The following is a 24,430-nucleotide window of genomic DNA, read 5'->3' as shown; positions in this document are numbered from 1 at the left end:
TACTCAATTATGTCAAACCTGGTGCCATTTTTATAGATGAGTTGGTTCCGTCCTTGTTTAAAGTTGATCAAGGCCCCTTTGGACGTTGCTGCCTTAACGGAAAAGATGCTTTGTGGATACGTCGGGATGTACAGCGCCCGAATCATCATCACCTTTAATTTGTGACCCTTTGTGTTCAGCAGCCGCACCTTCACATTACCTCTCTTTTGCACGACACCTCAGGTTCTAGTCCCATCAGCCAATTTCACAATGTGCTCCTCCAGTTGAAAAGTTGCATCAAAGTATTGAAACTTTTTCAGGTTGTTAATTATGTGTGGCGTGGCACCAGTGTCCACCATTAATCCTTTCTGTTTTAATCCATGATTCTGATGCTCATTCATTCTGAAGACAAATGTGTGATCATCCACGTCACTTGCTTGTTTCACATTATCTTTTTTCTTTCATCTGCAGTTACTGTCCTTGTGGCTGGAGTTTTTGCATAAACTACGCCACTGCCTCTGTCTTTTATATTCTCTCCAGCATTCTCGTGCCTTGTGTCCCTTTTGAACACAGCTATAGCATATAAGCTCTGCTTTTACTCTTTCTCCAAAGCCACTCGCTTTCATCATGTTATGATTACTTACTTTAGCATTAAATTTCTCCGTATGTTCATAGCTTCTCAACATTGTTTTGAACTCACCAAAACTCAACTTATCATCATCTTGCATGATGTGAACTGCAAATGGTTTAAAAGTTTCAGGCAATCCTTTCAGAATCATTGCAATTAGTAATCCATCACTGAGCTTCTCCCCAGTATTTTTAAGTGCCGTAATGACCATTTCAGCCCAAATAATATAGTCTGTGACACTTTCACTGGCAGCCTTCTGGAGGCTTGTTAGGCTAATTACCCATGGCTTCCCTTTTCCAGTATAGTGGTCTCTCAGGATCTGAAGCACTTCTCTACCATCGTCTGCAGCTTCTCTCATGATGAGGGACAAACTTTTGTCATCTAAGAACTGTATCAGTTCTGCATAGGCCTCCTCATTTTGCTCAGCGTCGCCTTCCTACTCGTCTTTCAGCCCTAGCAAGCGCAGGTGTCCCAAAGACTTTGTCTCCCACAACTTGTAATTCTTTTCATCTTTGTCAAAGCATAGCCTATGCCATTGGCTTCCTACTTCCCTCCTGGGCCCATAACCTGTTGGTGCTGTCATCTTAAGGGCAGGAAAGCAGGGTTAAACATACATTTACAGAGGAAAAATAAACACACATGAAGGCAATCAATCTGGTTAAAAATGGAAGAGGGGAATAACCCTCGCTTCCTCTTTTTATTATAAAATACATGATCACATGACTACTCTTGAACTCTCTACACCAACGATGTCAGTGTAAGCACACATACAATCAATCACCCTCTTTTTATTATTATCAGCTAACAGTTATACTGCAAATTGATTACTGCTGAAAAGAAAAAATTGAGTCATTTGTACATCTAAGAAGACGATGTAGTAAAGTAATCATTCCATAGTAGACAACTGTTTACCTCAATGTGATAGACAGCTGTTTACTACAGTGTGACATCTCTGTTATTACGTTGTATGTCAAGTACAATACACTAGAAGAAACTTATTTGAAATGCATGGAGTGTCACAGTTATGTTCCAAAATCAGGAAAAAATGAACTTGTTAAGATTCAGATTTAACGGCATTTAGGAGTGTTTAACAAAAGGTTACTAGCACCTAGGTACTGCTAAGTTCAAGTCTCACATGAGGGACCAGTGAACAGTGTCTGCTAGCAAAGAATCACAGCAGAAATGTAAACAACCTTTAAAATCTGTTAGAACTTAATTTTGCCAAACTTAAAAACAGAAAGCCTGTTATACTGAAGTGTTTAACAACTTTCAAAGTCATTAATTCTGCAGAGGAGCACTTTGTTTTGCCTGCTGTCCACATCTCTCAGCTATCTCCCATGTTGCCTCATATGTTTGCTCAGTCCCTTGTAAAATTTATGAACTTCTGGTAAATGACTGAAAATTACAATCAGTCAGTGATGACAGACATTAGAATTTCCTACTCCCTATTGTTTAGAAAATGCATGTCAATCTAAAACTTGTAGTTATATTTACTTTTCAAGGGAATTATAACAATATCTCCCATCTGACTTTGGAGTAGCCGGCACTTTCTTTTAGGCGTGTTGACAGAGATTGCCAAAGTGAGGCAGCAATGGAAGAGAGGCATGTTTAGTACAGTGGAGATTAGTTTTAGGAGATGTGATAGTGGGAGCTGTTTGTGAATAGTGCCACAGGTCATAAGAAGAAGGTTTTCTTTTCATGAAATTTGTCTAACAGAAGTAAGGAAATTCTATTTACTACTTTACAGAGCAGAGATCCATTATTTTTTTATTTGTTGCCTGAGTGACTAATTTCACTACATTACATTGTACTAAAATCTGCTGCAGAGAACAGAAAACATGCTTACGCATTATTGCATCATCAGAAGGCAGGGCCAAATGAGACAGATTCAGGAAGTAATAGGATCACTGTTCAGCATACAGAAAATACAAAACAGATCTGTTGTCTAAGTGACTGTACTGCATTCTGCATCACTTTGTATTGAAACCTACTGCTGAGTACAGAATACATGTTTACTCCATTACATCGTAAGGGGATTGGGCATAATGGTTAAAGTCTTTGTCTCATAGATGCAAGGTATAGGGTTTGATTCTGAGCTTGGGTTCTTGTCTAGGGTTAAAATGGACCTTCAGGGCAGTTAGCCTAATATTCATCTCTGAACCTTGTGAAAAAGCAGTGTAATAAAAATTAAGCTAAACATAAGTTGTTTAGGGGGTGGGTTGGACATAATGCTTATTTACTTCATCTCAAAGACACAAGGCACAGCATTTAATTCTAACCCTGGGTTACTGGCTAGGCTTAAAATGGCTCTGCAGGGCAATTAGCCTAGTATGCACCTATGAACCTACAAGAAGAAGGGGCCAGATGACAGATTTAGGAAGTAATATAATAAGCTGCTCAACATACAGAAAAACAAACAATTATATTAAACTTAACAAATATAATTTCACTCAAGTAACTAAAATAAAAACTGCACATTTTAGCATCAAACATTGCAATTTACAAGATGAGAGCACACATGTAGCAAAATGAAATGGCAGAGAAAACCCTGCTCATGATTACTGAACATGTGATTACAATACAGAATTTCTACAAAGGTTGCAGCTAATGGTCATGTGCTTGGCCTGCAGATGAGGCTAACACATACAGACCATTTGTTGTGTAGTGTCTGTTTCCACAAGATAATGTCCATTATATCATTTGTGATGACCCACCACTGGACCTGTAATCAAGGAGCCTCAATCCTCACCACTGACATCAGTGGGAGATGTACACTGGGAGGATGACAGATACACACACAGTATTCCCACATGCAGCTATCTGCATCAAGTGCAATTTCCCTTAAAAGCACACAGAGGCCACAGTCAGTCTGGGGCTGTTTTTCAGTCTTTCTCCAGATCCCCAACAAGAACCCCAATGGCACAGCTATGGAGTTGAGATCTCAGCTGAGTGACCAAGCTAAACCTTCCAGCACCCTCTTTGTCCAACCAGTGCTTTGTGTCCCTACCCAAGTAGGTGACACACACACTCTTTCAGGTTTGATTTACATACACACACACCTGGGAAAGGCAGGCACAGGTTTACTAGCTATGTCACATTCTGCCCAGACTATAAGGTAGTTTATACTGCCACCAGTCACTCCTTATCTGCTACTTTAAGGCCCTTAACAAAGGATGTCTAATCTTATTGTGTAATATTAATATTAATACAAATGGTAGTTTGACCAAGAGCAAGTCTATCAGGAGTGGCCCACACAGTGTCACAAAATAAATATGCAAGTACTCTCAAAACTTAAATATCTCAACACAGATCAGCCACAATGAAAGGTTTAAATATATTTAATAATAAATAATAAATAATAAAAGAACAAGACAATACTAAATATATATTCACAGTGACATCAAAGTTCAAAACCACAGGAAATATTTAAAACAATTTTATTTTTTATTTTATTTTATTATTTTACATTTGTTGACCGGGCTAGTCCAGCTGGATACATATCCATTTTCAGCAGAGGCCCGGGGAGAAAAGCTCCTCTAAAGTACAGTACAATATTATACATAAAACAAAAACAACAAAAACAATTCAAAGTTTAACAGGTGAAAGTACAATACAAAATTAAGGTATTTGATACATGAAAAAATCATATAGATGTAAGTAGATTAGAATATAAGGAAATATGTTCAGTTAACAACACATTTGATTGTAGAATCTTATGTTAAGTATCTTTTGTTAACATAGTAGGCAGACTGAAATTCATATTTGGATATAGAAAGAGAGTCTAATCAATTAAAAGGCCTGTGAATAATTCTGGTTTTCATTAGGCAGTTAGTGTATGCAGTAATTAAGACAGATAACTTAGTGAAAAAAAAAAAGACATGGGAGGTTAGTCTGGGTTCAGACAGGTGCACAGCCAATGTGATTTGAGGTAAGTTTTAAGCCTGATTTTAAATTGTGTTAGTGAAGATAGGGAGGTCAGGTCACTGGGGAGAGAGTTCCGTATTTTACACACGGTATTAGTGAACAGAGAGTCCCCTGCCTTATTTTTTGCAGGACAGTCTCAAATAAATAAAGAAAAACATCTGAACTAACCTTTACTATTGATTATATCTAAGAGAATTATACCGTACCCTAGAAACTTACTTCATTAGAGCAAGGCAGATGTGGTGAATGGATCTTCTAACTGTTGTCATGTCCAAGACAGAATACAGAAGCTCTGTCTCACTAAGAGACTTCTTAAATTAATATCTCAAATATTACTGCTGGGATAGCTTGCAGAATGGCATCACTTCTTGTCAACTGACTTTTAACTCCTAGGCCCTATCCCCCAATTGCTAGATGCTGGCAGTATTTAGCATTTGCCTGTAAAACTATGCAGACTAGGGCTTTTCCTCAGATCTTTGGCAGATGCTGGAAGTCATAAAAAGATTGCATTCCTTCATGCTTTCAAAACTAGTAATTATTTCACCCTAAAGACAATACAGAAAGTTTCCTAGTACAGACATTGTGTGTCTTGCTGCACTGAAAACTGAAACATATCATCTTTTATGGCCTAGCCATAAAGTAATTTAATTTTAGTTGTTTTTCTAAAATTTACTAGACTGAGGTTGACCTCCTATATCCCAGTTTCCACTGTTAAAATATATACATTTAAACAGTTACAATAGTACATGTACCAGGGCACACTGTGGATCCATTTTAAATTCAAGCATTTTGCCTGTACATGCAGTTTGATATACACATGACATGCAGTTCTAATACATTTGTAACAAAAGCATCTTGCACAAATCTTTTCGATATTCACCAATGACATATAATTATTTACAAGATTTCAGCTAGTTGGACTAGCAGTATCTTCTTTTGTCACATATTTGGCACAGAGAACATGAAATGTAAAGCATGGTTAGTAGACCCCAGGCTCTCCAGGAGAAATATTGTGCAACATTGACTGCAGCTGCTACTGTAACAGCCTCTTGCAGATACACAATTACAATGGCTGCAGCAACCCTTAACATTGTGTACAACCTTACCCTGCCAGTACATGTGTATCTGGATGTGAATAGAACTAAAGAAGGTGCAGCATCACTTCAGGGAAATTAAACATTTTTGAATCACACTGCCATGTTTTTCAGCCTTATCATATGGGCAGGTTCATTATATGGTCATGTGGCTATAACTGGCTGTGTCATACTGCTTGATTTTCTGAGTCACACACAATGTACTCGTTGGCTTGTCACACAAATTTGATTAATATGATGTGACAAAGTTTTATGAAATCATCATCCTATAATGCTGTAGACTGTCTTCAAAAATGTACATATATTGAATTGTATCAACTGTAGGGTATATGTCAGCTGTCTGGAGGAAGTTTCCCACTCCCCCAATGGAGAAGGTGCATTTCAGTCAGAACATGGATCCAGTACATTGCATCATTTGCCTTCAGACAACAGGGGATATCTCTCCAGTATCAGCTGTATCTAATGAATTGTAACTTTGTGCTAATATTTGTTTCTACATTAGAGATGGTAATCCTTTTTTACATATGTTGTTTTGATAAAAGAGTTAATATTTATTGACCAAGAAAAGTTTACAATTAAGTGTTATATATTGCAAAAGAAGCAGTCAATTGACAGTCGTGCTCTTGGTATTACATCCAATTTGATAACCTATATATGTAGTTAAAAGTTTATTTCACTATAAATAATCATAGGTGTATCTGTGGTTATGTGTGCCTGTATGCACATATCTGTGTCTGTGTGTGTGTGTGTGTGTGTGTGTGTGTGTGTGTGTGTGTGTGTGTGTGTGTGTGTGTGTGTGTGTATGTACGTGTGTGTACCAAGCACTTACATTGTTTGCTGAAAACAGCTGTTTGCATATCAAATAAAGCAAGATTTTCTATGCCATACACTGGAAAAATAGTCTGTTTATAGCTGGTGTCCTATGGTTATGTTCTATTCTTACTGCTCCATGAAGATGTGAATTAGTTATTAATTTATTTTACATTTATAGTGCTAGACAAGGATATGACACTAGTTCCTTTTTGATAACCATTTTATTGGTAACAAGATTTAATTAAACTAAGCATGTGAGGAGAAAAATGGGTTAATTGCACTATTTTCATCCTGTAAAAGGCTACTTTGCATAAACATAAAGTAAAAAGTGTCATTCATGTAGATTGATCTGCTATAAAATACATGCTGCTAAAAGTTGTGGAATATTATTAAGTTTTGCTAGTGATGTGGTTGTACTTTGTCACCTTCAGTCTTATGAGGCTAGACTTAGGCATATGGTTGTAGCTTCCACAAATGAGAAGGATAACGTTCACAATACTGGGGAATCATAGTCGTACAAGTGCTTTAACATTTAAATTATATATCAGGTACATATTTTGATACAACATGCCAGCCTCAGCGATTTTATGGTGTATGAGTAATTCACTATAAATGTTCAAGATATGATTGACAGATACAGTGTATTGCAGAAAAAAAATGTTTCCTAGAACAGAAGCAAAAGACATTTTTTTAAATTCTGCATGTGAAAAAAAAATCACAGTTTAATTTTGATTATCCTAATATGGAAAACATGGTAAGAGAGAACATTGCAAGCTATAATCGCATTGCTTTGCTTAACCCCTTGTGATGTTGTCTGCAAGCTTGGCTTGATACTTTGCGTCTGGCAATCTGGGTTGAGGTCCTCATTTTTAAAAGGTGGGACAAAGTTTGTGTATCCCAATAATTAACAGAAGTAAATAAGAACTTCATTTATATTTCTGTATCAAAGTCAGAATTACATGCAGTCCAAATATTGCTATATATAGAAAGAAAGAGAATCTTTTCATTCTGTAAACGTAATAGTTTAATATCTTAACATTATTTGCATTGGACATTTCCACATTTGGATTAAATGGATAAAGTAAGGAGAACAGTAACTGAATTGTGAAAGAGTCTAACCCAGGATATATAAGGTATTATGTTTTACATGCTGCTAAGTAGCATTCTATGTGGGAGTTAAATGTGAATGTATGTATATTTTAACTGAGTGGATTTAAGGGGCTGAGCTTCCTGTAACACACGTATTGTTTAATATGAATCTGACAATATTTGGAGTTTTGATGTGTATTTATACTGATGCTACTGTGTGTTTGATGTATTTTGTTTAGAGCTTTATGTTTTAAGGTCTTTCTCTGATATGTACTCTTTTTGTGCTAGTTGTCACATGTAATACTTTCTCTTACCATTTCAGTCATGGCATATTCTACGATATATATTTAGTTGAAAGCAGATATTGCTACAGTTATTGATAATATATTCACTGAAATCATTTGTCTAACAAAAGATGTAACATGTAATAACCCATTTGATGTTCAAAGGTAGTTTCCACTCATGCAGTCCAAGAGTCTATTGAGGAGTTTAGTATAATTTTCAAATTCCCCAAAGCACTGTCTGATAAAGTGATTGGCTCAGAGTCACATAGCTGGCAAATGATAGCTGACAGAATCAAACCCATTACCACAGGAAGCAGCTCGTTAACAGTTTTAAGCCTTAGTCCCCTCTGCTAGCTATCATTAGACTGCCATTTTCTCTCCAAGAACATTGCACTGCAACATAAAATTTAACTGCAGGGCAAATTAATTTACAGCAAACTGGCAAGCTATGTCTTAATGGTTTCGCTAGACAGCATGAGTAGCTAGCTGTAGGATGTAATCTCAGAGAAGTTAAATGCATGCTGCTTTAAATAATAATTTTACAACTTAGACAATATGGTTCTACAAATGATCCTGAAAGTTAAATAAAGTAAAAATAAAATATACTGATAGGAAAAGCACTCTGCTTAAGTATGCATCCATGTGAGCAATGTTTTAAATTCACTACAGTCTTTCTTTTCTACACATATTGACAAATAACATCTTATATTGTATAAAATGTAAGGAAATAAACTGTATGAGATAGCCTTTTAACAACTGATTTATTGAATTTGCTATATATTTTTTTTTCCCCACAGAAAAATATAAAGGAAGGGGAAAAGCAGGGATACATTTCCAATCAGCACGTCGGCGGAGCCGAGCTGTTCTTTATCATATCTCGGGGCATCTACAAAAAAGGGAAAAGAACAAGTTAAAACTTAATAATGTAAGTATGATTTTTGACATTATGAGGCATGTTTGTGAATTCATGTGCATCTGTTCAGATGTTGCACTGTTAACTATTGTACCGGGTCAGTGCATTGAAGAAGACAGTAACTTTGGAATTAGATCTCAATTCTTAACTGGGTTGATGATGAGAGGTGCTTGCAATTAGAGTTACATTTTAGTTTTAATGTTAAGTTTTAGAAAATTATTATTTTTCAAGTAAGGGGTATTTTTTATGTTACAGTTACATTTATGATTTTAGTTAGCATTAAGATTATGGTTAGAGCTAGGTTTATGATTTGGATTAGGGTTATGTTTATGGCTAGTTTTATTATATTAAAAGCCTTTAGGAACTTAAAAAAAAATATTTAACTTTAGAGCTCATAGGTACATGAACTGTTACTTGAGAAGTATCTGAGTAGAGTGAGACACCAACTGCAACCATACTCAGCTAAGGTTGAGCATGCTGTCCTTTTGAAGTAGGGTATGTGCATTGACGATGCTGTCCTTTTGAAGTAGGGTATGTGCATTGACGATGCTGTCCTTTTGAAGTAGGGTATGTGCATTGACGATGCTGTCCTTTTGAAGTAGGGTATGTGCATTGATGATGCTGTCCTTTTGAAGTAGGGTATGTGCGTTGATGATGCTGTACTTTTGAAGTAGGGTATGTGCATTGACGATGCTGTCCTTTTGAAGTAGGGTATGTGCATTGACGATGCTGTCCTTTTGAAGTAGGGTATGTGCGCTGATGATGCTGTCCTTTTGAAGTAGGGTATGTGCATTGACGATGCTGTCCTTTTGAAGTAGGGTATGTGCATTGACGATGCTGTACTTTTGTACCTCCTTTACGGCATCAATTTGTTCCTAGTTTGTTAAAGTTTAAGTAGTGTGAATCAATAACATCAACTAATGTGCAGATCTCGTGGAAAGAATCCCAAGTGAATACAGTACGATAATGTATCTTTACCACTAGATAAAGAGCATTTCAGGTTACCAGATATATGGATTTATCATGTTAAGGCTTGGGTCAACCCACCTTTATCAATATATGTAGGGATGTAAGAGTTAAATGATATTCCTTTGTTGATTCTAATTGAGAAGTTTCTTCTCTTGAGCAACAAGTATCTTTCATGTGCTTTACTGCCAAAGCCTTCTGAGGCAAAGGGGTAGCAGTTCTGTATGGTTTAAATCAGACATGTAAGATGTGAGCCACTCGATGTGGAAGAAGCAGAACTGGTGAATCCTTATGTTTAAGAAAGGTTGATGTAATGAATTGAATTAGGTAGTGTATTCTTGATGGTTGTTCATCTAGAGTGTTCTTACAAGTGTTTAAAATGGTTACAGTGATAAAATGTCAGTAGAGAGTTTCTGTCCCCCAGATTAGTTGCTAAGTTGTATCAACTTTCAGACCTGCTTCTTGGTGGGATACTGGTGCATTAAAGTTACAGTGCTACTTTTCTTTTTTTTAGGTTCATAGGTTCATAAGTTGGTACTAGGCTATCTGCCCAAAGGCATTTATAAGCCTAGCCAGAATGTGTTGGCTTTCGCCACCCCCTTAGATTAATTCCCTGTGCCTCTTTCCAGCAGAGCCACTGAAGTGATCCCCGAGGTAAACTTTCTGTTTCCCATCCTCTTGTCAAGGTTTCTTTTGAAGAGTGTTAGCAAGGAGCTCTGCCTAATGTACATTGGGACCTTGTTCCAAAGCATGGAAAGTCTCTGGAACAGGAATCTATTCCTCCGGCACGTCCTATTTATTGTTGTGGTGAGGTTTAGATCCCTAGAGCATGTGGCTCGAGGGGATAAGGTTTTCTTTAGGTGGAGCATGTCCATCAATTCTGGGTTGGACATGGCCTTGCATGTCAGGCATAGATCACCTCTGAGCAGGCGGTATGCAACCGAGTACAACTGGAGTTTCTTCAGTCGATCTGCAAAGGCCATCTGTTTGAGACCAGTGATCCTCTTGGTGAGGTACTTCTGTGGTCTTTCCAGCTGTTGCAGGTGTCTTGTAAGGTACATCCCAAATGGGGCATTGTACTCTATGATGGGTCTGATGAGTGATGAGTAGAAGGGCACAATTACCTCTTTTGATCTGGATGCGAACCCTTTTGTGATTAGGTCGGCCACATAGAAGGATTTTCTAACCACTTGGCAATGTGATTATCAGAGGTGAGATTACTATCTACTTGGGTCCCCAGATCCCTTATTACCTCTCCCGTATTTAGGGGACTACCACCTATGTGGTAGTTTGTGGGTACTTTGTTTTTTCCAAAGGGGTTGACTATGCGCTTTTTGGCATTTAGCCAGAGGCCATGATTTTGACACCAGGTATCCATCTCAGTGAGACCCTTTTGGAGGATGTCTGTGTCAACCGGAGAGTCAATTATAGCCCCTAGTTTGCAGTCATCTGCAAACTTGGTCAGCCATAGTCCTCCTTTGCTTGCCTGTATCTCTGAGAAGTATATGCCAAACAGCAGGGGTCCTAGGACTGAGCCCTGGGGAACGCCACTTGTAACCGGTTTAGAGTCGGACCTAGCTCCCGCAACTCTCACCATGTAGGTTATGTCCATGAGCCAGTTGGCAACCCATCTTGTAACATAGGGGTTTATGTTCAGGCTGGTGAGCTTGTCTATAATACCAGAATGGGGAATGGTGTTGAAGGCCTTAGCAAGGTCTAGGTAGGCTGTGTGTACAACCTTTCCCTCGTCTATAGCCTTGGTAACTGTCTCAAAGAAGTCCACCAGGTTTAGGAGGCATGAAATGCACTTAAAAAAGCCAAACTGGGTAGGGTCCAATGTCTGGAGGTTCCCAATGCCTCTGTTAATGAGTTCCATGATGATGCACTCCATAGCCTTGTAGTCCAAGCTAGTCAGGCCTATAGGGCAATAGTTCCCGGGGTCTGTTGTGGCTCCACCTTTGTGGAGCAGAATAACCATTGCTGTGCGCCACTCTATGGGTATGCAGCCTGTGGAGAGGCTGAGTTTGAACAGTGTGTTTAGGTGAAGGGTTAGCTCATCTTTGAGCTCATGTAGGACACACCCTGGGATACCGTCCAGTCCCATTGATGCTGTGTGTTTGGCTTTGGAGAGGGCTGTTTTAACCTGAGTGTCTGTGATTTCAGGGACTCTACATTCTTCTGGTATGGTTATGGGCCCTTTTGGGGGTGAGAGGGGGGTGAAGTTTGCACTGAACCTGTCTGCCAGGATGTTGGCGATATCGGTCAGTTCAGTATATTTTGTGCATTCTGCACTAACTCTAAGCAGATCTGAGCATTGCCACTTAGATTCTTGACATAGCTAAAGAATGCCTTGTGGTTATCTTTGGAGTCCTTGGCAATTTTTCTTTCAAAGCTCGCCTTGGATGATTTTATGAGGGATCATAGTTTCTTGCTGATACTGATCAGGGATGGCTTCCCTTCCTGGGGTTTTACTCTTTTCTGTACTAATTTCCTCTTTCTATTGTATAGCTTGTTTATGGCAGGAATACACCAGACTGGTTTCCTTTTCTTGGAGGAATGAGTCATGGTTTTGCTTGGGATGGCACGATCCATGCATTCTTATAGCTGCCTGTAGAATGCATTTGTAAAGGATTTTGCAGCTTGGATAGTGTTATCTTTCAGCATGGGGGCTTTGAAACTTTCAACCTTGGTCTTAAGTAACGTGAAGTTTGCTTTTGAAAAGGGGGCGGAATATGGATATCCAAAGTGATTTGTTTATGGTCAGCTCTAAGCAGCGAGGGGTTGAACTCTGGTGTGGAACACCGTCGCCCATGTTGGTGATGACCAGGTCCAATATGTTGTCACCTCTGGTGGGAGTGTTGACCAGTTGAACCAGGGTGTTTGAGTTTATAAATTCTAGGAAAAGTTGGGCAAGGGAGTTAGTACTTGAGTAGTTCTCCCAGTTAATGTTTGGGTAATTGAAATCACCCAATATTAGGGTGTTTGGTAGGACTTTTATGTTTCCCAGTGTTTCCAGAAACATGGAATGGGGGTCCTGGGACATGATGGGTGATCTGTAGCAAGCTACAATTTGAATTGCAGTTTTGCCCATTGTTAGTTGCATTTGGATGATCTCTGAAGCATCGTGCTGTGCCACTAACCTGGAGGTGTGGATATCCTTGATGAATATGGATATTCCCCCGCCTTTTGTTTTTCGGTTTGGGTTCTGTGGCTGAAATGTATGGTATGAGTTGTAGCCTGGTAGTGATGGGGTGCTCTCTGGAGCCTTAAACCAGGTTTCTGTTACTGCACATATATTGATTTTCACCATACTAAGGAGTGCCTCGAGTGCGTGCATTTTGAGGTTTAGACTTCTGGCATTGAGTAGCATTACCCTCAGTTTTTTGTTACTTGTGCTATTTACGGTGGTGGGATTGTCTTTTGAGCATTGCCTAAAAAAGGCACTATGGGGGTGGCAAGAGCCTTGGCCAGTATTCGAAAGTCTAAGGGTGACAGGTGCAAGCCGTCTCTAGTGAAGCAGCGTGGCTTGTCGAGCATGTCATCCCAGTACATCCCAGTACATACACTGGATCCCCTTTGAATGACACCAGAAACTTAGCCAATTGTTGAAATCGAGAATTTTTTCTTTATACCGTGGTATCATTTTTGGTGAGGGCAGGATGCTACTCAATGTCAGGGTTATAAAGACCTGGGCTATGTGATCAGAGAGCTCTTCTATGTCTCTCTTCATGTAGTCCAGGGAGGTACAGTTCAGGTCATTCACACCAACATAGACAATGACAGAGTCATATTTGTACTTGTTCTGGAGTGACCTGAGTGCTTGTGTTATGTGGCAGGTCCTGGCACCTGACAGGCAGTTAACAGTAACCTTCTCCTTATTCAGCCTAGTGAGTGGGACGTCAGTGTGCCTAACTATAGAGTCACCTATTACTAGTATGTTGGGTATGTTATTTTGCCTTAAGGGCTGTGATTGCATGGCACACTAGTTTTGTGAAGTATGTATTTCATGGTTTGTGTTGGGGGGTGGAGGTTGCTTGGATGTTTGCTTTGGAGGTCTCTGTTGGTTTTGCAGATTTTTATTTAGAGCCTCCGAGTATGTTTTCATGTATTCATGTGTGTTTTTTGCCGGTGCTAGTTTAATGGGTCAATGTAAGAGTCTTGGTGTTATGCAAGTATTTCCCTTCTCCTCTTGACTGTCTGATCCAGTCTTCGGTTGATAGAGCTTAGTCTCTAGTTTGGCTGTATAACTGCATCTCTTGCATGTATTAGTGTTTGGTGGTTGGAGGAGTGGGTTGTCTGTGTAAATGAGGCAGTTATAACATTGCCTCAAAATGCCCAGATTCACCAGTTGGACTGGAGAGTACACCTGAAACTGCCCTTTGGGCATGCCTGGATAGGTACAGTGAACTGTTTTACTGGATGGTTGGTAAGGTCGAATAGAGAGCCTTGTCCTTCTGTACAGTACAGGAGGGTCTAGTGATAGGGTTTATAAGTGCTTGCTATAAGTTTTGAGCAAGTGCCTGGCTGAGAAATGAATGGCTTGAGTGCTTAAGTTGAAAGTTTGTCTAGTTCCAAGGGAAAAATTGAAGAGGAGACTTTGTGGAGCCAGGAATAGTTTTACCCTAGCTAACCATCGCTGCCTGGCATTCAAAACTGGGCAAATACAGTATTTATAGCAAGGAAAAGAAAGAGATAGAAACTAGCCCAAAATGGCCAATAAACTACTAATTTCTGGGCTGAAACCACTCCTCCAGGGACAGATAGGCTGCTCAAAGCTCTCCTCTCTCACAGGTGAACAGGGAAGCTTCCTTCTATCCAAGTAAGGTATGGGCAAACACAGAGATTTGTAACACAGCCCTGAATTCAGCACTAACCTGAAAACTGGACTATACTAGTTTAGAAAGGCGGGAAGCAAGTATATATATATTTTTTTTTGTGATTTTTCTTGGGGGGGGTTGCTTTTTTTTTCAGAAAATAAAGCAGATACACTCAAAAAACAGTTTAAAAGCACAGAAAAGGATACTTATTGTTATATATCACAGATCAGAGTTGTAGTCAATGCCCCCAGTAATAAAGTAGGAAGAAACACAAACACAGTAAAAGCAGATGAATAAAGTGCAAATATATATATATATATATATATATATATATATATATATATATAGATAGATATATATATATATATAGATAGATAGATAGATATATAAAACAATAGAAAACAAACAAACTGACTTAAACAAGTTACCCACTTAACCAGAAAAAATCTCAAAACTGAGCCCTGTTCCAGCAGTCTTCAATCAGACAAGTTCTAACTGCACACCCCTGCTTACTAGGGTGCAGGGGAACCTTCGCCATAAAAAGATGGCCTGGATCTCTGCTCAAGTTATACAAACAAAGCTAGATTCAGCAGGCCTGAATCTGGTCTATGCTACAACAACAAGGCACACCAATTTCAGAATGAAACAGTTCAAATAAGCAGTCACAATAAGCCTGTGACCAGAAATTCCCAGCTCAGAAGGGCAGAATCCAGCCTCTTCTCCCATAAGAGTGCAGACCACAAACCCTCTTAATGTAGAATAACTGGCCTGAAGCCAGAGTGCTTAAGCCAGAACTAACACACTTTTAGAATAGCAGACAGTGGGCCTTCAATCAGCAATTTCCAGCTTAGAAGGATGTAAGCTACCTGTCCTGCCACAACAATGCAGACCACTAACCTTCTTAATGCCCTTGAGTATTATCTATTTTATTTTATCGTATTTCATCTAATTTTAAATTTGTTAAATTGGGTAGCACACTAATCCCATTGGGCCTATTTCAGTCTCATCCCGTGGTAACCACAATAGACACATGACTTATATACAAAGTAAATGAAAAAAAATGCAATATATATATATATATATATATATATATATATATATATATATATATATATTTGTTTGTGTCTTTCGGCTTTTCCCGGTTAGGGGTCGCCACAGCAGAACTCCGGTCCGCTAATGATTGGCAGTAGATTTTTACATACTGGCTTGCCAGGCCTAATGCACAGCCTTCAACGAAGGAAGGCCCATTCACACATGTCGCTACACAGAAGACGCTCTTAACTGAGAATCGAACGTGCAACGTCTAACTATGAGGTGACAATGCTACTGCAGCACCACCACCGCAGTAGTATATATATATATATATATATATATATATATATATATATATATATATATATATATAGTTGCATTATATACTAAGTGAATATCAGATGTGGCTTGAGGGTTGTAAAGGCAACAGATAAATGACATTGCATACTGAGTGACTGACAAAACACAATAATACCCATGCATTACTTACAGAGTGGAAATCAAAACTGGCACGTTGAAAGAATCACAATGAAAAGAAGAGTCAGATCAACATAATTTGGGACCATGGTCTGTGTAACAAAGCCTAGTTTGGGGAGCTTACAGGAGGGACATGTGTGGTTAAGATGTCTAAGGTTGTATATTGCTATTTCTCTGAATAATCTGTTGGTTAGTGGAGGGAATATGTATTCTTTGTAAGTTTAACTAGTTCAGATGCAAGTAGAAGCCAGTACGTTATTTCAACAGTAGACAATCAGATATTTTCAATGGTTTTGCAGTGGTGTTTATTTCTTTGGTGAGAGTAATGAATCTGCATATGGCATTTGAGATGGACTGAATGGTGAATGCATTTCTTTTACAGGTTGTAGCAATTATCGATCGATCTATCCATCCATCTGTCTTTCTATCTAGACATCTAGGTAACCATTTGAAATGTTGGGACTCCCTAGAGAAAGTCTCAAAATGCAGAGACTGAATGGCCAAAAGATTGGACTTGCATATAACAACTCCGAAATGCCATTTCTTTTACTATTCCCTTTTTTCTGTATACAAGTTCATAGGGTATGGGGGTGTTGTGGGGAGGGGGATTTCCTGCTCCCCTTGCAAAAAGAAGTGTTAAAGAGAAGAGCAATTTTCAAGATTTGCTCTTCTCTAGATTTTCAGTCTTTTTTTCTTGGGTTTTTGGCACTCAGCATTTTGAGTGCCAACATTTCAATAGGGATCTATTTATCTATCTATCTATCTATCTATCTATCTATCTATCTATCTATCTATCTATCTATCTATCTATCTATCTATCTAATCTGTCTATCTATCTATCTATCTATCTATCTATCTATCTATCTATCTATCTATCTATCTATATCTATCTATCTAGCTATCTGTTTTTCTTAGTTTACTGGGAAAGTCCGACTTGTATAAACCCTTTTTCATCTGAGGCCTGTGAGAAAAGGTCCACATTTAATGCCAGTTTTGACATATACATAAAATACAGTTACATGATACCAGGAGGAATACAAAATCTAGTAAGTGTACATACATGACAGAAAAAGATTTACAGTAGCTTAAATAAACATCATCTAGAAACAGAGCATGTACATAACTTGCTTAAGTATATAGTGTTGAACATTCATTAGTAATAGACACAAGCTTGTGCATAACAAAGAGAGAAATAGTGAAAAGAAGATGCAGCTTAACTATGGAAATATTAGAATGTAAGAAAGGTGGAAGGTAGATAATTAAATATAGTGTAATATGTTAGTAGTTAAGCTACTATAAAGGTATCATTACCTTTAAGATTGAGAAGTGAAGTAATTAGGAAAGTGAGAATGGTTGGGGCTACTTATTGATACAAGGAGTATTAGTTTTGGACAGATGAGGAGAGAGAGAGTGATGAAACTGACAGTGAGATAGTGATTGATCTAATTACCGTATAGAAGAGACTGAGTCTTGTTACTTAGAGCCTGCGATTTATATAATTTATGTAAACAAAGTTACTCCTTGTGATTTAGTGAGTATCTTTCTGGCCAGATGGAGAAAAAGAGGGAAGTGGAAAAAAGAAGTATTTGAAGAAAAAGTAGCGGGTGTGGCCAAGAAAATGAATTCAAGCCAGGAAATGAACAGTAGCTGAGCCAAATTTGTGCTTAGATATTGTTTTATAGTAACTTGAAAGTATGTGACTTGTTAGTTTTTTTTTGCAGCAGGACAGAGTTCCAGCTTTTAGTGACATGGTGGAAATATAGGGAATCCCCAACTGAGTTGCTTGTTTTAGACATGGAGATGAGGGATTTGTTAATTGATTTTAGTAGGCTAGAACTAGAGTATGGTTGTAGTGTATTTTTCAATGATGGACTTTTTCATGGAAATTAATTAAGTTGTGGACTATCTTGAGTTTTAAGTATGTAAGGTAGTGGGACAGTTCTAGCCAGTGTTAATCTCTAAGGGCTATATAAAGGTGGATTTTAATGGGAACATTTAATGCAAATTTGAATATTTTTGTAACATGCATCAATTTTAGTTTTTAGGGTAATATTGAGATTTGTAAAGATGAGGGATGCATATAGAAAGAATGGAAGTAGGTATGCAGTGGCTATGGATTTTCTTGCAGACTCTGTGAAAAAATGATTTGCTTTGTATAATGATCCTAGTTTCCAGAAAGTCTTTTTGATGGCCTGGAGTAGATGTTGGTCATATTTAAGTCTGTTGTCAAATAAGACTTTGAATAGCATCACTTGTGGTACATATTGTGTTGTACATTGACAGAATGTGGAATTTGTCTTTTTGTTCAGAGAGACTTTTGGGAGTAAAGATAATTACTTTTTTCTTTAGGGGTTAAGGAGTAGGTTTGCATTGGTGAGCCAGGATTCAGTGTACAGGAAAGCCTTATGAGTGATACCTTGCAGCGTATGTAGCAATTATGGGGAACAGATGAGTATTGCATCATCTACATGTTGAATAATGGCTACTTGTCTGGAAGCAGTATGGAGTTTGTTGATTAATATGTTAGAGGAGAGGCCGAAGTAAAGAACTGTGGGAAACCCTGACTGTAACTGGCAGGAGAGTTGAGAAGACTTGCTTCCACTTAACTCCTTGTTGCCTATTTGACAGATAACTATGGAACCAGGTTGGAGCTGATTTGTTTAGACCAAGAGATGGCAGTTCATATAATAGTTTCTACTGAAATACAGTGTCATAGGTTGAGAAAACCAGATTAAACTAGGTCCCCCCTTTTCTTCTGTGTTGATTGATGGTGTTGGTAAAGCTGAGGAGGGTGGTTGTGGTGCAGTAGTTTGGCCAGAATCCATGCTGTGTAGGAGCAAGTAAGCTACTGGTCATTGAGGAATTTGATTAGTTGGGAGTGTATGCATCTTTATAGAATTTTGGATAAGGGTGACAGGATTGCTATAGGTTTGTAATTAGTCAGGTCTGTTAAGCTGCCACCTTCATGTACGGGGATTATGAATATTTTTTCCAGATTCAAGCAGCATACTTTTCATATATGGAGCTGTTGATTTGGGTGGAGATGAGGAATGTTATAGATCTATTGATTAGGATGGAGGCAGGGAATGCTACTGATGGAAATACAATTTTTAGGTATTCTGCTGGTAGGAATTCAGCTGCCATGGTTGTTGGCTTAGCTGTATAAAATATTTATTTTTTATTATTGTTGCATTAGAAACAAGTAAGGGCATGAATTGTTGTGCAGTATTATGTGTTTCTGGGATGGTGGCTGTTACGTTAGAGTTTTGTCTGGTGGTTGACTTAATGAAGTGGTGGAATACAGTCTAAGTCCTTATTGATTATTGAAAAGGGCGTGGAGGTTTACTCTGGATATAATAGTTTATAATGGATGACCAAAAGAGAGTGGATTTGTTTTGATTAAAATTTTGGAGGTCTGAGAATTAAGATTTTTTGTTGTTGGATATTTGCTGCTTATATAGGTTTTGTAGAGTTCTATATTCTTGTAGCGCTCTTCAATTTTTTTTTTGTTTCATTCTTTCTTTAATCATTATATCTTTGGATATGCATGTTAACCACAGGGCTGTGTTTGACCTGACTTACTTAGTCCTGAGGAGAGGGAGTTCATTTAGTGCTTTTAGAAATAAAAGGTTAAAGTGGGTGACTGTGTCATCTAAGGGTAGAGTTTTAAGAAGGTTCCAGTTGTACTGAGATACGATTGAGTTAAATTTTTATATGTTTAATTTTTTTGTTGCAAACGTTTTTGTAGACTACTTGTCTAGGAATACCTGTCTCTGTCATATTATACCGAAGTGTTCACTAACAGTGTTTGTCAGGGCACTGCTGGAAAGTTATGGCATCTGGCTTATTTATGAAATTCCAGTTGAGGGTTATTTAGCTCCCTTTTTTTGTTGTGTACTTGGGTGGTGGTGCTTATCAGCTGTGAGGCACCAAATCATTTTATGCTAGATGAGGACCATTAATTTTTTCTCCAGTCAATGTTTCTATCTCCCATTATTATGGTTTTCTAGCCAATTTTGCTATTTATATAATATAGGTTATCTTTGAGTATGGCTGCATTATTATCTAGGGGATTGTGGAGTCCTATAATACAAATGGATTTGTTTTGGTTGATTTTTAATGAAGTGGCTAAGAATTCAGCATTTTGGAAGTGTGGAAGTTTGTGATGCTTTTTAGTAATTTCTAGGTAGCTTTGGAATATAACTGTTGTTTTACCACCCCATATTGGTCCTGTCTGTCACATCTGATTATATTATATTCATAGGGGGGGATATTTCATCCTCACTGATTTCTGGTTTCAGCTAGGTTTTGGTTACTATTGTTAAGTCAGGGCTGTAGTGTTCTAGACATGCATGAAGGTTTAGAGTGTTATTGCTTATCCTTTGGAAGTTTATTTTGAGTACTAAAATGTCAGAGCCTTTAGTGATACATTGTTGCTTGGGAAAAGGTATTTGGTATGGGTTGTTGGATAGAGGTTGGATTAAGTTTGATGGTGGTATTATGCGATGAGTGGTCTTATTTGGATTTGCTTGTGTTAATTAGTATCGAGTGTGGTCTATTCTAATTTTTTTATGTATCTGTGTGTATACAAGTGCAGTAGTGAGTGTGAGTATAGTTCAGGTGATATGAGGGAAAAATGAGATTTGTTTAAGAATGTGTGGGAGTTGCAAGCATTTGGTGTGCTTTTGTGTGGATAGGTGTGTGTATAAATGCTTGTGATGTGTGCAAGTGAGATTAGAATAGTCATTGTTGTTGCATGTATATCACTGGTTGTAGTTGTAAAAAGAGGGTAGTATAGATAAAGGGATGTAATGTTTTTATTAGTGAGGGAGATTGTGTAGAAGGAAGAGGTATACAATGGTAAGCTTGAAGAGCTTATTATTGGAGTACAGAACGTTTATGTTTGGTGATAGTAGTAGTGTGTGATGGGTTAAAATTTTGTAGTAATTTGTGTTGACATTTAGGAGGGATGATATGTGTGGAGTTGGTACAAAGGGACTGATTTTGTTTGGAAGATGTTTAATGAGGTGACATTTTGTGCACTGATTAACTGATGGTTGTAAGTTGAAGTGCATTGGGTGTAGTGAATGTGGGAGGAGCTAAATATGTATAAATATAGATGAAGTGGGGATGGATGGGAAATGGGAATAGGGCAGTGGAGGTGGGGCCTGACACACAGGCTGTTTAGGCGTTAGAAAAAATGATCAATGCAGCAGAATTTTGGCAAGGTAAGAAAGAGACAAATTCTGAGTTTCATCTAAGAGATAATTTCTGTATGCAAAAATCAGAGTTTAGCACTTTCAGGGCCTTTACAGAGAAATTAGTGTTACTTGTACAACCTGAGATTATTGCAATGCATTATTAAATTAGAGCAGTGATGCCTTACTTGTTACTAATATCTAGGAAGGATCATACTGCTTTTTTGTACTTCAGGTGGCACTTAATGTGGGGGAATTAAAATGTTTATTAAACTATGTAATTACAGATTCTAGCACAGCTTTCAGTACTGAGTCATTGACAGGGATTTTTATTTTAGTGAAGGAAGGTTAATGGGACAAGACACCTTTTGGGGGTTGGCGTCCTCCAGTAGTATACAAACTACAAATTAAATGAGTATTTACACATATTAGATGTTGTTTACTTAAAACATTTGTTTCAATATCTATACTTTAATCTTCTCTTTCTGATTGGGGGGTCTTTTCTGGTTTGAAGAACAAGTGGTCTTACACTGTGATATTGCTTAAAATGACAGGTATAGTACGGCAAAGCACAATAAGATTTTATGTTAAAATAGAGGAGTAAAGACTATTTGTAGTTCGTAAACAAGTGTAGAGGAAGGCAACATTTTAGCTGAGTCAATGAGATACCTATACCTATCGGCATCTATCCACCTGTCTGTCTGTCTATCTATCTATCTATCTATCTATCTATCTATCTATCTATCTATCTATCTATCTCTCCGTATATCTATCTCTCAGTCTGTCTATCCCTCCAGTCATCTACCCTTCTATTCATCTATTTGTCTGTCAGCTATGAATCTATCAACCTATCTATCTGTCTGTCTATCCATCTTCTGACTATCTATCCATCTGTCTCTATTACTGTACATTTGGACATAGATAGCTTTTGTTGAATCAAGAACTGTTGACTCTGTCAATACATTTTTGATTCATTCAATATTATGGTGGTAAGCCGCAGGTGTTTTAGTTTGAAACTGGTAATTAGTACAAGAAGAAAGCTTGTATTTATAAAGTAGTGGAGGACAGGTATGAAGTCCCCTCTATGGACAGTGCAGGTGGCTTCCCTATGCAGCTTGCTGTCTGAAATTTCTCTACCTTTTGACCATACACTTATAAAATGTTTTTCCCAGAATAGTTTTAGACAACATATTCTATGCTCAAGTCTATATATGTCTAATATAGATAGATATAGACAGAGAGAGATACATGTGTACATTTATATATATCTATATCTAATTTCTCTCTATCTCTGTATCTCTCTCTCTCTCTCTATATATATATATATATATATATATATATATATGTATATGTATATGTATATGTATATATAGATAGCTAGATAGATAGATATAGGTATAGATATAAAGCTGTAGATAGATAGCCATATATTGAAAATTCACTATATTGAAAATCAAATAAAAAAAAAGAACACCCCTTACTACTTATACATATCAACTCCAAGATCACACTTCAATGTGGAAAGGGCAAATCCCCCTGTTTTCACTGCACTGCAGTCTTGTACATAAAAGGACTTGTACATTCAATCAGCCAAGATTTGATCACCTGTACCGGGTTTTTTCCATTTGATAACTGGAACATTTGAGCAATTGTTGGTAATCCTTAGCTGTGTGTGTGTGTGTGTGTGTGTGTGTGTGTGTGTGTGTGTATGTGTGTGTGTGTATATATATATATATATATATATATATATATATATATATATATATATATATATATATATACATACATATACACACACAAACACACACACATAGATATGGATGTATAATGTGAATAGATACATATGCACATACTGTATATTCTCATGTATTAGTTCATTCAGAATTTTGATGTTCTACCAGTAGAAATCACAAAATGTGTGTGGAGTTAATGATCACACCATTTAAAATTAAAAATATTGATATTGTTACTGCCTTTGGAATCCCCTTCATGACCACAAAGAAAATTAGGGAAATAATGGTCCCACTAATGTATTTCAACCTGCTGCAGTCATTGACATAGTCCCTATTTCGTGTTGCAATGAAGATTACATAGGTGCTCTTTATAACCATTTACTATGGTTATTAAGTAGCAATCTAGGACAGGAATAGTATCAGACAGCAATAACAACTGAACTCTTTGCTGCTGTCATTGTCTGAATTAAAAAAATCTATTGTCCTGCTAGTAGAAATAAATAATTTCAAGGGAAAATATCTCTGAAGAGAAGAATAACTGCTCTCAATATTTAGATGTACTGTTGCTGTTTCTGAGATTCCCACCATGCCATGCAGAAAGTGAAAAAAAAATAAAGATATGAACAATGCATTTCAGCCTGCTGTCCTCATTGAAACACTCCCAGTCCCTAGTCACAATAATGATTGCAGTAATGTTATTAATAGTCATACAGCGTTGGTACTAATAGCAGATGTGGGGAGAGTATGTGTCAGACAGTGGCAGCAGCAGAATGGAAATAAAGAATCTAGTGTCTTGGTAATAGAAATAAAAGTAACAGCAAGAAAAGAATGCTAACTAAGATAAGTGTGCATGTTCTTAATATTTAAATACAATTTTGCTTCTTTTGTGATCCCATGCAAGCTGCAATGAAAGTTAAAGAAAGACTGGCTTTAGTAATGGATTTAAGCTTTCTGCTGCCATTGAATATATTGCTAGTGCAATGTTGTTAATAGTCATACAATAGTGGTGTTAATTTCAGATAAGTATGGTGTGTGTGTGCCAGACAATGATAACAGAACAATAAATATGATGCTGACACACTGTGACATGCTCAATACCTGATCACCGTTAATAACTATCTTACTATATTTCAGTATACTTTCTTAATTTGCATCTACACCACCCAGCCCCATAACTGTGAATTAAAACAAATAATTATTATCTCACACAGCACCAAAATAGGGACTCACTACCCTATCCTGTTATTAGTTGAGAGAGAGGGAGAAGGGTAACTAACTTCATTTCACATTGATTCTCTGATTTCCTACATTATGACAATTTCTATAAAGTCGGTACTGCTAATGGGAAAGTAAATAAATGAATGAATGAATATAATGTATCACCAACTTAAGAAAATTTATAAAAAAGTAGGTATATAACCCTTTCCTTGTTTTTATCTATCTATCTATATATATGTATATATATATATATATATATATATAT

At 37.5% G+C, this 24,430-nt stretch overlaps 1 protein-coding gene across 1 annotated transcript in view; it reads left to right on the top strand.

Moving 5' to 3' along the window:
- Window positions 1–24,430, top strand: part of LOC122797701 (potassium voltage-gated channel subfamily H member 8-like) — a 1,282,601-nt gene that overhangs the window by 431,594 nt on the left and 826,577 nt on the right. Inside the window, exon 4 of the mRNA XM_044066236.1 lies at window positions 8,609–8,736. Coding sequence (XP_043922171.1) covers window positions 8,609–8,736 — 128 coding nt within the window. The remainder of the gene's footprint in view (window positions 1–8,608; window positions 8,737–24,430) is intronic.

The sequence above is a fragment of the Protopterus annectens genome, chromosome 3.part1 (genome assembly GCF_019279795.1).
Source record: "Protopterus annectens isolate FY-2018-M chromosome 3.part1, PAN1.0, whole genome shotgun sequence".
Lineage (NCBI taxonomy): Eukaryota > Metazoa > Chordata > Ceratodontiformes > Protopteridae > Protopterus > Protopterus annectens.
Note: the sequence above shows the minus strand (reverse complement) of the source record. Positions and strands in the feature narration are given on the sequence as shown.